The 14,666-nt window shown below is 43.0% G+C and overlaps 1 protein-coding gene across 1 annotated transcript; it reads left to right on the forward strand.

Annotated features, from left to right (window-relative positions):
• The first annotated feature begins 11,055 nt into the window (after positions 1 to 11,055).
• LOC109875385 (apolipoprotein D-like) lies at positions 11,056 to 12,980 on the forward strand. The gene is made up of 4 exons (XM_031809668.1): positions 11,056 to 11,175; positions 11,711 to 11,832; positions 12,479 to 12,567; positions 12,730 to 12,980. The coding sequence occupies exons 1-4, from the start codon at positions 11,056 to 11,058 to the stop codon at positions 12,978 to 12,980; spliced, it is 582 nt and encodes a 193-aa protein (XP_031665528.1).
• The last annotated feature ends 1,686 nt before the right edge of the window (positions 12,981 to 14,666 follow it).

Below are 14,666 nucleotides of genomic sequence, written 5' to 3' on the forward strand. Positions count from 1 at the left end.
TTTTTGTTTGACATGTTTTGTGTCATCGGGAAAAGCCTCAATCAACCCTTGATACAGTTTGGAAATCAACTTTAGAGGTTTGTCAGACTGTCTTAGAACAGTTTCGATCTTTGAAGCATCTGGATTATCAAGTGTTTGCTGCACAGAGAGAATAAAGTGTACTTGTTTACCACAGCAAATCTACCGTGGTAATTTACCTGACACTTTGTATGAATGGAAACTAATGTTGGTGTAGGCTGCTGACTGTTATTGCTTTATTTGTTTCCTCTTATTTTCTATCCAAAAGTGTCTGATATTGTAATTTCTTATCAAGATTGGGGGTAAAATGCCACAGGACTGTCAACATTTTTCCACATTTTGTTGTTTTACAGCCTGAGTTTAGAATGGTTTAAATTGATATGTTGTGTCACTGGCCTACACATAATACCCCTTAATGTCAAAGTGGAAAATTAATACAAAATGTTAGCTGAAATTGAGTAGAAGTACAAGTATTCAACCTCTTTTTATGGCAACCCTAAATAATTTCAGGAGTGCTTAACAAATCACAAAATAGGTTGCATGGACTCACTCTGTGTGCAATAATACTGTTTAACATGATTTTTGACAGACTACCTTATCGCTGGACCCCACACATACAATTATCTGTAAGGTCCCTTAGTCGAGCAAGGAAATGTAAAACCAGATTCAACCACAAAGACCAGGGATTTTTTCCCATGCCTTGCAAAGAAGGGCACCTATTGGTAGATGGGTAAAGAAAAGCAGACATTGAATAGTTATTAATTACACTTTGGATGGTGTATCAATATACCCAGTCACTACAAAGATACAGGCGTCCTTCCTCACTCAGGAAGGAAACCACTCAGGGATTTCACCATGAGGCCAATGGTGACTTTCAAAAAGTTACAGAGTGTAATGCCTGTGATAGGAAAATTGAGGATGGACCAACAACATTGTAGTGACAGTGAAAAGAAGGAAGCCTGTAGAGAATAGAAATATTCAGAAACTTGCATCCTGTTTGCAATAAGACACTAATGAACTTTATGTCCTAAATACAAAGTGTTATGTTTGGGACAAATCCAACGCATCACTGAGTACCACTCTTCATATTTGCAAGCATAGTGCATCATGTTATGGGTATGCTTGTCATTGGCAAGGGAGTTTGTTACGATAAAAATAAATGGAATGGCACAGGACAAATCCTAGAGGAAAACCTAGTTCAGTGTGCTTTCCAACAGACACTGGGAGACAAATTCAGCAGGACAATAACCTAAAATAAAAGGCCAAATAAACACTGGAGTTGCATACCAAGATGATATTGAAGGTTCCCGAGTGGCTTAGTTACAGTTTTGACTTTGCTTGAGGAATTTTAAAAGAATCTGAATGTGCAAATATTGTACAATCCAGGTGTGCAAAGCTCTTAGAGACTTACCCAGAAAGACTCACAGCTGTAATTGCTGCCAAAGGTGATTTGAACATGTATTGGCTCAGGGTTTTGAATTTTTATGTAAATGAGATTGGGTTACCATTTCACTGTTAGTCTACACTTGTTGTTTAAAAAGCATGTGACAAATAAAAATAGATTTTACCCTGTACTTCGCTTACTTACTTTCTTGTGTTTTTCCTATTTCTATTTCATGTGTGTTTTTGTTCTACTTTACTATATAGTATTATATTTTTACTACTGATATTAGTTACTGCATTGTTGGGAAAGAGCTTGCAAGAAAAACATTTCACTGTACTTTGTGCATGTGACAATAAAACTTGAAACTGAGCCGGCCAAGAAGATATGTAACATCTCTATATAGACATAAGAAACATCAAAAGCCAAATCCAAAAGCTCCTGACATATTTTTTCTGTTGCTTGTTTACTCCCTGAGTATAGACTGGGAATCATTTAGGCTAGGAATCAGTGGTGAAAGTCACACAGTACATCTCCAAGCATTTCTCTCTCCATTAATCCCACTCTCTCCTCACTAACCCAATTTCTTTATTTCATTTTCAAAAAATGTGCAGAAATCTGTAAAAATATGTTTTCACTTTATCCTTATGGGGTAATGTGTGAAGATGGGTGATTTAATTCATATTGAATTCAGGCTGTAACACAACAAAATGTGGAATAACTCAATTTTGACAGTTCATTCATAACCTTAGGACACACTAGACATAGTCTAGATGTTAGCCAAGTGGAGACCAATATCTATCTTGTGTTTAATGAGTTTAATCTTAAGCAGTATACTTTAAAGACAACTGTTGATGTAAAACGGGCTATAATTGTGTATATAAATATTTACACATAAATGTATAAACGTAGACATGAATAATGCGTTATAATGCAGTCATGAAAATTACATTTTGGGTTACTGACATGGGATACCTCACCATATGGTGAACTGAGTTGAATCTGCCCATAACTAACAGGCTAACTAAGTAAAAACGTCTGTTAATTCATATCAGATTGGGCAATTATAATTAGTCACGTGTTATAGTTTATTTTATTGTTGTCACGCCTGCTCCCGCTCTTCCCACCTGGCCCTCGAGGGTGCCAGGCTGCCCTGCATTACGCACTCCTGCCACCATCATTACGCACACCTGCCTTCCCTTGTCACGCGCATCAGCAATATTGGACTCACTCAATCACCTGTTTAGTACCTCCCCTATATTTGTCAGTTCCCCAGCTCTGTTACCCGTGTGCTGATGCTGTTTCTGTCTTGTTCTATGTCTGTTCCTTATTAAATGTTTGACTCCCCGTACCTTCTTCTCATCTCTAGCGTCATCCGTTACGATTGTATCTTTTTTTTAAATTGTTTTTCAGAAGAAAAGAAAATACATTTTAATATGAACTATTGGTCTGGTCTGTGTAGTATAAGAACAACCTAAATCTCACCCAAGTAATCAGACTATTTGACCGATAATAATTTAACAACCAACATGCAGTATGACGCTCCTATATGGTACCAGTAATTGCGCAGCTCAACCATGAATGAGAGCAATGTTCCCTCTGAGCAAGTTTCAGGTCTGCTGAGTGCAAACTTGAAGGTTCGGTGCAACTTCCAGCGCACATTTACTGTGAACACTGAGCCTGTACTCACTTTAAGTGACAGTTTTAACAGTAGTCAAGTAGGCTACTGTGGCTATTTGATCATAATGTCGACCTACCAGAGTGGCCTACCTTCAAAAACATTGGAGAAAATGCATCCCATAACATTTTATCATGGAAGTAGTTGTTCCACCATTCAGCCTACAGTAAATCAAATCAAATCAAATGCACCGAATACAACCGTACAGTGAATGCTTACTTTACAAGCCTTTAACCAACAATACTTTAAGTGTTAAGTAAAAAATAGAAAATAGAAAATAAAAAGTAACAAATATTTAAACAGGAGCAGTAAAATAACAAGTGAGGCTATATACAGGGGGTACCGGTACAAAGTCAATGTGTGGGGGCACCAGTTAGTCGAGGTAGTTGAGGTAATATGTACATGTAGGTAGAGTTAAAGTGACTATGCATAGATTATAAACAGAGAGTAGCAGCGGCGTAAAAGAGGGGTCTGGGTAGCCTATAGATTAGCTGTTTAGGAGTCTTATGGCTTGGGGGTAGAAGCTGTTAAGAAGCCTTTTGGACCTAGACTTATCGCTCCGGTACCGATTTACCGCTTGCAGTGCATTAGCAGAGAGAACAGTCTATGACTAGGGTTGCTGGAGTCTTTGATAATTTTTAGGGCCTTCCTCTGACACCTCCTGGTATAGAGGTCCTGGATGGCAGGAAGCTTGGCCCCAGTGATGTACTAGGCCGTACACACTACCCTCTGTAGTGCCTTGCAGTCGGAGGCCGAGCAGTCGCCATACAACGCAATGATGCAACCACTCTCGATGGTGCAGCTGGAGAAGCTTTTGAGGATCTGAGGACCCATGCAAAATCTTTCAGTCTCCTGAGTAGGAATAGGCTTGGTCGTGCCCTCTTCACGACTGTCTTAGTATGTGTGGACCATGATAGTTTGTTGGTGATGGGACACCAAGGAACTTGAAGCGCTCAACCTGTTCCACTACAGCCCCGTCGACGAGAATGGGGAAGTGCTCGGGCCTCCTTTTCCTGTAGTCCACAATCATCTCCTTTGGCTTGATAACAATGAGGGAGAGGTTGTATTCCTGGCACCACACGGCCAGGTCTCTGACCTCCTCCCTATAGGCTGTCTCATCAGTAATTAGTAGCAGCCAATGTGTGGTGTTCAATGTAGGCCTACATTCGATGAGACTTTTGAAAAAAGATACATATATGGCAATGGTCTATTTGCATATAGGCCTATTGCAGCTCTGATTGGTTATGCCGCACTGGTCTGTGTAGCGAGTATGGGCTGAGTCATGTGTGTCAATGCGTTCTGCCTTCAACAAAATCTCTGATATTTCTTCTGCACGGCAGTCTCAGCTACTGCATGCAGCTTAGAGGGAACATTGAATGAGAGTGTTACATGTACTGTATGTGAAACAGGTGTCAGTAGTTACATGGATGTAGAACTTGCATAATTATGATTGACCTGTTACCCTAGTGTGCCAAAAACCTGTGTATAAGGCACCTGTGTACACACTCAGGGGGTCTGCTATGTGAACGTGTTTGATGAAGGGGGGAAAGTACCCCTCTCCTGGGACTCTACCTCCTGTTGAGCGGCTCTGGCTGTCACGTCCTTACCTTTTACGTAAATAGTCGATAATCCAATGACATTCACTGCATTTTGTATTTGCGTTTACTTAAGCGGGTAAGTCAATGAGAACACATTCTCTTTTACAGTACTCAAGAAATAAAGTCATGCATGGGTTATAATAGTGTATTTACCATATAACCATGCAATTTTCTAAACACCTAAGATGTTATTTACTGCTATTCGTTTTTTAGTCACCCGGTCATGACATAAAAGCAATGTGATATTACATGATAAAATGGTAATCACACAATAACCTGCGGATCATTCGAACAAGGTCCACATGGCACCATTTGGTACCAGGCAGGTAGTAACCAATTGGGTTGAGTTATGATAAATACGATCCACTGGGTTTGTAAAGGTGGTCACATCAGAAAAATAGGATTTTCCTTAGCCACCAACCTCCATGTCATGATAAGCAAAACCTTCCCTGAGGATTCATATTAAACAGACACAGGGACACAGGGAATTGACAAGCTCTTCGAGGAGGCCTGGAGTACACAAATAGATGATTGCGTCTTTTGCTGCTGCAAATACTGACAAGATATCTGAGGATTTGTAACAACTCAATATCTTTGAATGGTCCAAACTGAGATCTTTCAGATTTCTGATCAAATATATTGATCAAGAGAAACCAATATAACACGGCCCTGGTCGACCTTACAGTACCTGTATGTCAGTGGAGGTTGCTGAAGGCAGGACGGCTCATAAAAGTGGCTGGAATGGAGTGGAATGGCTCGAATGGAGTGAATGCGAATGGAGTGAATGGCTGCAATGGAGTGAATGGCTGGAATGGAGTGAATGGCATGGTATCAAACACATGAAGAAAAAAACATGTTTGATAGCATTCCATTCACTCCATTCCAGCCATTCACTGCAGGAAGCTTGGCCCCAGTGATGTACTGTGCCGTACGCCCTACCCTCTGTAGTGCCTTGTGGTCGGAGGCTGAGCAGTTGCCATACCAAGCAGTGATGCAACCATGGTGCAGTTGTTGAACCTTTTGAGGATCTGAGGACCCATGTCAAATTTTTTCAATCTCTCCTGAGGGGGAATAGGTTTTGTTGTGCCATCTTAACGACTTTCTTGGTGTAGTTGGACCATGTTAGTTTGTTGTTGATGAGGATGCCAAGGAACTTGAAGCTCTCAGCGTGCTGCACTACAGCCCTGTCAATGAGAATGGGGGCATGCTCTGTCCTCCTTTTCCTATACTCCACAATCATCTCCTTTGTCTTGATCACGTTGAGAGGTTGTTGTCCTTGCACCACACGGTCAGGTCTCTGACCTCCTCCCTACAGGCTGTCTCGTTGTTGTTGGTGATCAGGCCTACCACTGTTGTGTCATCTGCAAACTTAATGATGGTGTTGGAGTCGTGCCTGGCCGTGCAGTCATAAGTGAACAGGGAGTACAGGAGAGGACTGAGCACGCACCCCTGAGGGGACCGGGGGTGCTGAGGATCAGCGTGGCAGATGTGTTGCTACCTACTCCTACCACCTGGGGCCGGCCTGTCATGAAGTCCAGGATCCAGTTGCAAAGGGAGGTGTTCAGTCCCAGGGTCCTAAGCTTAGTGATGAGCTTTGAGGGCACTGAACTGCTGTAGTCAATGAATAGCTTTCTCGCATAGGTGTTCCTTTTGTCCAGGTGGGAAAGGGCAGTGTGGAGCGCAATAGAGATTGCATCATCTGTGGATCTGTAGGGGCGGTATGCAAATTGGAGTGGGTCTCTAGGCTTTCTGGGATAAAGGCGTTGAAGTGAGCCATGACCAGCCTTTCAAAACACTTCATGGCTACAGATGTGAGTGCTATGGGTCGGTAGTCATTTAGGCAGGTTACCTTAGTGTTCTTGGGCACAGGGACTATGGGGGTCTGCTTGAAACATGTTGGTATTACAGACTCAGATAGGGAGGTTGAAAATGTCAGTGAAGACACTTGCCAGTTGGTCAGCGCATGCTCGGAGTGAATGTCCTGTTAATCAGTATGGCCTTGCGGCCTTGTGAATGTTGACCTGTTTAAAGCTCTTACTCACATTGGCTTCGGAGAGCGTGATCGCACACCTGTCCGGAACTGCCGATGTTCTCATGCAAGTTTCAGTGTTATTTCCCTCGAAGAAAGCATAGAAGTAATTTAGCTCTTCTGGTAGGCTGGTGTCACTGGGCAGCTCTCAGCTGTGCTTCCCTTTGTCGTCTGTAATAGTTTGCAAGCCCCCCAACGAGCGCCGGAGCTGGTGTAGTACGATTCCATCTTAGTCCTGTATTGACGCTTTACTGTTTGATGGTTCGTCAGAGGGTATAGCGGGATTTCTGATAAGCATCCGGGTTAGAGTCCCGCTCCTTGAAACCGACAGCTCTACCCTTTAGCTCAGTGCGGATGTTGCCTGTAATCCATAGCTTCTGGCTGGGGAATGTACGTACAGTCACTGTAGGGACAACGTCATCTACGCACTTATTGATGAAGTCAGTGACTGATGTGGTGTACTCCTCAATGCCATCGGAAGAATCCCAGATAATATTCCAATCTGTGCTAGCAAAACAGTCCTGTAGCTTAGCATCTGCTTCATCTGACCACTTTTTTGTTGACCCGAGTCACTGCTGCTTCCTGCTTTAATTTTGGCTTGTAAGCAGGAATGGGGAGGATAGAATTATGGTCATATTTGCCAAATGGAGGGCGAGGGAGAGCTTGTGCTTCTATTTCCCCTAAAATGGTCCTCACAGTAGACAAAATGAACCACAATATACTCTAAGTTCATTTGTAAACCCAGTAAAAAATAAATACAATAATGGTGTTCGAAGCCTGGTACGGAGCAGTTGCCGTACCAGGCGGTGATACAGCCCGACAGGATGCTCTCGATTGTGCATCTGTAGAAGTTTGTGAGTGCTTTTGGTGACAAGCCGAATTTCTTCAGCCTCCTGAGGTTGAAGAGGCGCTGCTGCGCCTTCTTCACGATGCAGTCTGTGTGGCTGGACCAATTCAGTTTGTCTGTGATGTGTACGCCGAGGAACTTAAAACTTACTACCCTCTCCACTACTGTTCCATCGATGTGGATAGGGGGGTGTTCCCTCTGCTGTTTCCTGAAGTCCACAATCATCTCCTTAGTTTTGTTGACGTTGAGTGTGAGGTTATTTTTCTGACACCACACTCCGAGGGCCCTCACCTCCTCCCTGTAGGCCGTCTCGTCGTTGTTGGTAATCAAGCCTACCACTGTTGTGTCGTCCGCAAACTTGATGATTGAGTTGGAGGCGTGCGTGGCCACGCAGTCGTGGGTGAAAAGGGAGTACAGGAGAGGGCTCAGAACGCACCCTTGTGGGGCCCCAGTGTTGAGGATCAGCGGGGTGGAGATGTTGTTGCCTACCCTCACCACCTGGGGGCGGCCCGTCAGGAAGTCCAGTACCCAGTTGCACAGAGCGGGGTCGAGACCCAGGGTCTCGAGCTTGATGACGAGCTTGGAGGGCACTATGGTGTTAAATGCCGAGCTGTAGTCGATGAACAGCATTCTCACATAGGTATTCCTCTTGTCCAGATGGGTTAGGGCAGTGTGCAGTGTGGTTCAGATTGCATCGTCTGTGGACCTATTTGGGCGGTAAGTAAATTGGAGTGGGTCTAGGGTGTCAGGTAGGGTGGAGGTGATATGGTCCTTGAATAGTCTCTCAAAGCACTTCATGATGACGGAAGTGAGTGCTACGGGGCGGTAGTCATTTAGCTCAGTTACCTTAGCTTTCTTGGGAACAGGAACAATGGTGGCCCTCTTGAAGCATGTGGGAACAACAGATTGGGATAGGGATTGATTGAATATGTCCGTAAACACACCAGCCAGCTGGCCTGCGCATGCTCTGAGGGCGCGGCTGGGGATGCCGTCTGGGCCTGCAGCCTTGCGAGGGTTGACACGTTTAAATGTTTTCCTCACGTCGGCTGCAGTGAAGGAGAGTCCGTCTGTTTTGGTTGCGGGCCGTGTCAGTGGCACTGTATTGTCCTCAAAGCGGGCAAAAAAGTTATTTAGTCTGCCTGGGAGCAAGACATCCTGGTCCGTGACGGGGCTGGTTTTCTTTTTGTAATCCGTGATTGACTGTAGACCCTGCCACATACCTCTTGTGTCTGAGCAGTTGAATTGAGATTCTACTTTGTCTCTATACTGACGCTTAGCTTGTTTGATTGCCTTGCGGAGGGAATAGCTACACTGTTTGTATTCGGTCATGTTTCCTGTCACCTTGCCCTGATTAAAAGCAGTGGTTCGTGCTTTCAGTTTCACGCGAATGCTGCCATCAATCCACGGTTTCTGGTTTGGGAATGTTTTAATCTTTGCTATGGGAACGACATCTTCAACGCACGTTCTAATGAACTCGCTCACAGAATCAGCGTATTTCGTCAATGTTGTTGTTTGACGCAATACGAAACATATCCCAGTCCACGTGATGGAAGCAGTCTTGGAGCAGCGTTGAACAGACCTCAGCGTGGGAGCTTCTTGTTTTAGCTTCTGTCTGTAGGCAGGGAGCAACAAAATGGAGTCGTGGTCAGCTTTTCCGAAAGGAGGGCGGGGGAGGGACTTATATGCATCGCGGAAGTTAGAATAGCAATGATCCAAGGTTTTACCAGCCCTGGTTGCGCAATCGATATGCTGATATAATTTAGGGAGTCTTGTTTTCAGATTAGCCTTGTTAAAATCCCCAGCTACAATGAATGCAGCCTCAGGATATGTGGATTCCAGTTTGCAAAGTCAAATAAAGTTCATTCAGAGCCATCGATGTGTCTGCTTGGGGGGGAATATATACGGCTGTGATTATAATCGAAGAGAATTCCCTTGGTAGATAATGCGGTCGACATTTGATTGTGAGGAATTCTAAATCAGGTGAACAAAAGGACTTGAGTTCCTGTATGTTGTTGTGGCCACACCACTTCTCGTTAACCATGAAGCATACGCCCCCGCCCCTCTTCTTACCAGAAAGATGTTTGTTTCTGTCGGCCCGATGCGTGGAGAAACCAGCTGGCTGCACCGACTCCGATAGCGTCTCTCCAGTGAGCCATGTGTCCGTGAAGCAAAGAACGTTACAGTCTCTGATGTCCCTCTGGAATGCTACCCTTGCTCGGATTTCATCAACCTTGTTGTCAAGAGACTGGACATTGGCAAGAAGAATGCTAGGGAGTGGTGCACGATGTGCCCGTCTCCGGAGTCTGACCAGAAGACCGCTCCGTTTCCCCCTTTTACGAAGTCGTTTTTGGGTCGCCGGCTGGGATCCATTCCGTTGTCCTGGGTGAAAGGCAGAACACAGGATCCGCTTCGCGAAAGTCATATTCTTGGTCGTACTGATGGTGAGTTGATGCTGCTCTTATATTCAGTAGTTCTTCTCGACTGTATGTAATGAAACCTAAGATGACCTGGGGTACCAATGTAAGAAATAACACGTTAAAAAACAAAAAACTGCATAGTTTCCTAGGAACGCGAAGCGAGGCGGCCATCTATGTCGGCGCCGGAAGTAGATACTCTTATACTTGTGTAGAAACACCGTAATCACACTATTAACAACATTGTACAACATTGTACTATTATTACTGTTATTACTGTTATTACTTAATACTTTGCTAGAGCATTGCGCTTTCAATGGCAGCATTTTGGGTTTGATTCCCACTGTGGGTCACACACAACAAAATGCATGCACTCACTACTGTAAATCGGTTTGGATTAAAGCATCTTCTAAATGGCATATTATTCCACTCGTGTAACAACCAAAAGCACAAACATGTCAGTCATTAGCAGAGTCAGCAAGGAGTTTGTTTCTATAACAGACATTTGAACAGGTGCCAAGCTCTCATGCACCCCACCACCATGCCACCCCCACTCCAATACATTTAAATAGGTGTCTGTAACCCACTGAACATTATTGTAACCAGGTTGAGCATCTGAACAAGGTAAGTGGGACTTGTACCCATTCATTCCACTCTTTCTCTCTATGATGCTCTAAGCTCTGTTAATTCACTTTGCCTTATGAAGGATGATGTGCAAGTTGTTATTTGTAACACCATTCTGACATAAAATGTACATTGCTCGGTCAGAGTCTATGAGAATTGCTTGTACAGTATGTGTTTCTGTTTCCTACCTTTTCATATATTTCCTAATTCCTTTCTTTTAATTTTTGTGTGTATTGTTTTGTATTGTTAGGTATTACTGCACCGTTGGAGCTAGGAACATAAGCATTACGCTACACCCGTGATTACATCTGCCAAATATGTGTACGCGACCAATAAAATGTGATTTGATTCAAAATGTTTTGATTTTGAATGAAGTCCTGAATATTTGAAGTCCATTTTCATTGTCCTCCAGTGGAGTTGCTGACATTGTCTCTACTCTTCTTTCTTTTGCTCTACAGACCCCAAGATGCAGGCTCTACAGGTTTTGTCTCTGACTCTGCTGTCCGTTCTGGCAGCTAACGCCCAGACCTTCCGCCCTGGAAAATGCCCCCAACCCCCCGTCCAGGCTAACTTTGACACCGCCAGGGTGACTATACCAAACACTTATTACCGTATATTAAGTTTGCGGACACACTTTACTTGGATAGTCTGGATTTTCCATCTGTAGATGCTCTACAGATGGTTATACTATCAAAAAATCTGTTGATAAGCAACTTACTAAGGTTACAGTTAGGATTCGTATTAGAATAAGGGTTAAGGTAAGGGCTAGGGTAAGGGTAAGGGTTAAGATTAGGGTTAGAGCTAGGGTTAGTAGATAGTTGAACTGTTACTAAATGTCTGTAGACCATCTACAGATGGACTATCCAAACAAAGTGTCCCTGAAGTTGCTCCTATGCATGTGTAGTAATTTGGATAGTTCATCTGTAGATGCTCTAGACTATCTACAGGCTATCAGTAACATTTCAACTATCTATCTTACTAACCCTAGCTCTATCCCTAACCTTAACCCTTATCCTAACCCTAACTTAGATCTATTCCTGGGGGAAACCTAACCCCAGAGCACTAAGCCATTCCATGTCATAAAATTGTCATGTAAACTTTTATCTTTGTCTTTGGTACAGTATCTGGGCAAGTGGTATGAGATCCAGAAGCTCCCTGCCATCTTCCAGAAGGGCGAGTGCAGCACTGCCACCTACTCCTTGAAGAGCCCCGGAGTAGTTGGTGTGCTCAACAGGGAGCTGCTGTATGTACATTTAAGAGATTGCTCAACAAAATAAAATGTTTGTACATTAAACTGAGATTCAGCGATATGACGTTGCCACGAGCGGCACCACAGATCCAGATGAGCACAACGCAAGACGATGCACTCAGAGTATCTGCGCCTGTGCACAGGTTAGCTTCAATATCTACAATGTGACAGTTTCTGAATCTGAAACAGCAAGAGAAGTATATCATTGCGCTTCAATGCTGTTAGTTGTTGTGGAAATCGATCCGACATTGCTGTTTACTTCATGAATCGCTGACTCTAACTTCAAAGGAATAGTTTAGCAAAATGTAACTAATTTTACATGAGAGCAGACTGTCCTTTAATAACCCACGTCCGAGGCTCCTATTCAATCAACTACAGTTAAAGAAAAAACGCACTGTGGGTTTACTCAGAATGGTAATTTAAAAAAGATGGGATGTCAATATCCAATGAAAATGTTTACAGCTTGCGTGGGGGTGACTCGGTTAACAAGGTTATCACCACAGATTCAGCATGAACATTCAGAGTGAACGTGCAAGTGCTGCTTTCCTTTATCTACTATTGATTGAATAGGGGCCCATGAGTAAGTAGGCCTCACAAAACGCCATTGTTAAATGTGTTTCTCTCTCTCTTTTTCTCTCAGGTCTAACAACACTGTCAATGCTATTACTGGCTATGCTAAGGTCAAGGACCCCTCTGAGCCCGCCAAGCTGGAAGTCACCTTCTTCGAGGGTAAACATACCTCTAATATATTTGTCTCAACATTCTTGTGAGGTTGACCTATATAAGTCCATTTGACATTTTATGTTGTCTGTCTTTGACCCATGTCTGGTCTGAGGCGTATATGTCTATGTATACTGTATGTTTTTGAATATATGTTTTCCTCTCCTGCAGACTCTTCCCCTGGCCCCTACTGGGTGTTGTCCACTGACTACGAGGGCCACTCTGTGGTCTACAGCTGCACTGAATTCCTGGGCGCCTTCCACGTGGACTTTGCCTGGATCCTGAGCAGAGAGCCAACCCTCTCTAAGGAGAAACTTGGGGAGCTGTACAACGTGTTCACCTCCAACGGCATCAACATCGACGTGATGACCGTCACCGACCAGAGCAAAGAGCTGTGCGTCGACATGCCTCTGTGGGCCTAAGAGACTACCTGATTCAGTCTAGAAAATGCATATGTTTTACATTCATCACATGGCATGCACATAGAGTCCAAATTATTAGGACATGTAAGCACCTTCATCTGCATTTCAGCTGTGGATTTGATCTACGCAGGTGATCACGTAATAAAATGCATGGACTCATTCTGTGTACAATAATATTGTTTAACATGATTTTTGAATGACCACCTTATCGCTGTACCCCACACATACAATTATCTGTAAGGTCCCTCAGCCGAGCAGTGAATTTCAAACACAGATTCAACCCCAAAGACCAGGGAGTTTTTACAATGCCTCGCAAAGAAGGGCACCTATTGGTAGATGGGTGCTTAACAAATCACGTAATAAGATGCATGGACTCATTCGGTGTACAATAATATAAAACATGTAAAAAGCAGACACTGAATATACCTTTGAGCATGGTGAAGTTATTAATTACACGTTGACAGAGAGGAAGGAAACCGTTTAGGGACTTCACCATGAGGCCAATGGTGACTTTCAAACAGTTACAGAATTGAATGGCTGTGATAGGAGAAATCTGAAGATGGACCAACAACATAGTAGTTTCTCCACAATACAAATCTAAATGACAGAGTGAAAGGAATGAAGCCTGTAGAGAATATAAATAATCTGAAACTTGCATCCTGTTTCCAATGAGGCACGAAAGTAAAACTGCAAAAGAATTGTCAAAGAAATTAACGTTATGTCCTAAAATACAAATTGTTATGTTTGGGACAGATTCATTTCATTGTATATAGACTTGTTTATACTGCATTATTGACTGTATGTTTGTTTTTACTCCATGTGTAACTCTGTGTCGTTTTATCTGTCGAACTGCTTTGCTTTATCTTGGCCAGGTCGCAATTGTAAATGAGAACTTGTTCTCAACTTGCCTACCTGGTTAAATAAAGGTAAAATAAAATAAATAAATAAATAAATAAAATTCAACACAACACATTACTGAGTGCCACTCTTCATATAGTCAAGCATGGCTTGAAAATATGGCTGCTTTATGTTATGGGTATGCTTGTCATTGGCAAGGACTAGTGAGGTTTTTTGAATAAAAAGAAACGGAATAGAGCTAAGCACAGGCAAAATACTAGCGGAAAACCTGGTTCAGTCTGCTTTCCAAAAGACACTGGGAGACAAATACACCCTTCAGCAGGAAAATAACCTGAAACACAAGGGCCAAATATACACTGTTGCTTACCAAAACGAGATTGAATGTTCCAGAGTGGCCCAAGTCACAGTTTTGACTTAAATCGGCTTGAAAATCTATGGCTGTCCGACTTGACAGAGCTTGAAGAATTTAAAAAGAATCTGAATGTGAAAATATTGTACAAAGCTCTTAGAAACTCACCCAGAAAGACTGCCAGCTGTAATTGCTTCCAAAGGTGATTCTAACATACAGTATATTGACTCAGGAGTGTGAATAATGATGTAAATCAGACATTTCTGTATTTAATTTACAATAAATTAGCAAAAATTTCTCCAAAGATGTTTTCACTTTATCATTATGTGGTATTGTGTGTATATGGGTGAGAGAAAAACAATTGTAATCCATTTTCAATTCAGACTGTAACACAACAAAAATGTGCAATAAGTTAAGGGGTATGCATACTTTCTGAAAGCACTGTATGTGCATGCTGAATGCCCTAACCGCTAGACCAC

Source organism: Oncorhynchus kisutch, linkage group LG30 (genome assembly GCF_002021735.2).
Source record: "Oncorhynchus kisutch isolate 150728-3 linkage group LG30, Okis_V2, whole genome shotgun sequence".
Lineage (NCBI taxonomy): Eukaryota > Metazoa > Chordata > Actinopteri > Salmoniformes > Salmonidae > Oncorhynchus > Oncorhynchus kisutch.

Excerpts from the sequence above, each read along its gene's own strand:
- LOC109875385 (XM_031809668.1), top strand. The coding sequence starts at position 11,056 with ATGCAGGCTCTACAGGTTTTGTCTCTGACTCTGCTGTCCGTTCTGGCA. Across the intron at positions 11,176-11,710 it reads CTAACTTTGACACCGCCAGG|TATCTGGGCAAGTGGTATGA; the intron begins GTGACTATACCA and ends TCTTTGGTACAG. Across the intron at positions 11,833-12,478 it reads GTGCTCAACAGGGAGCTGCT|GTCTAACAACACTGTCAATG; the intron begins GTATGTACATTT and ends TTTTTCTCTCAG.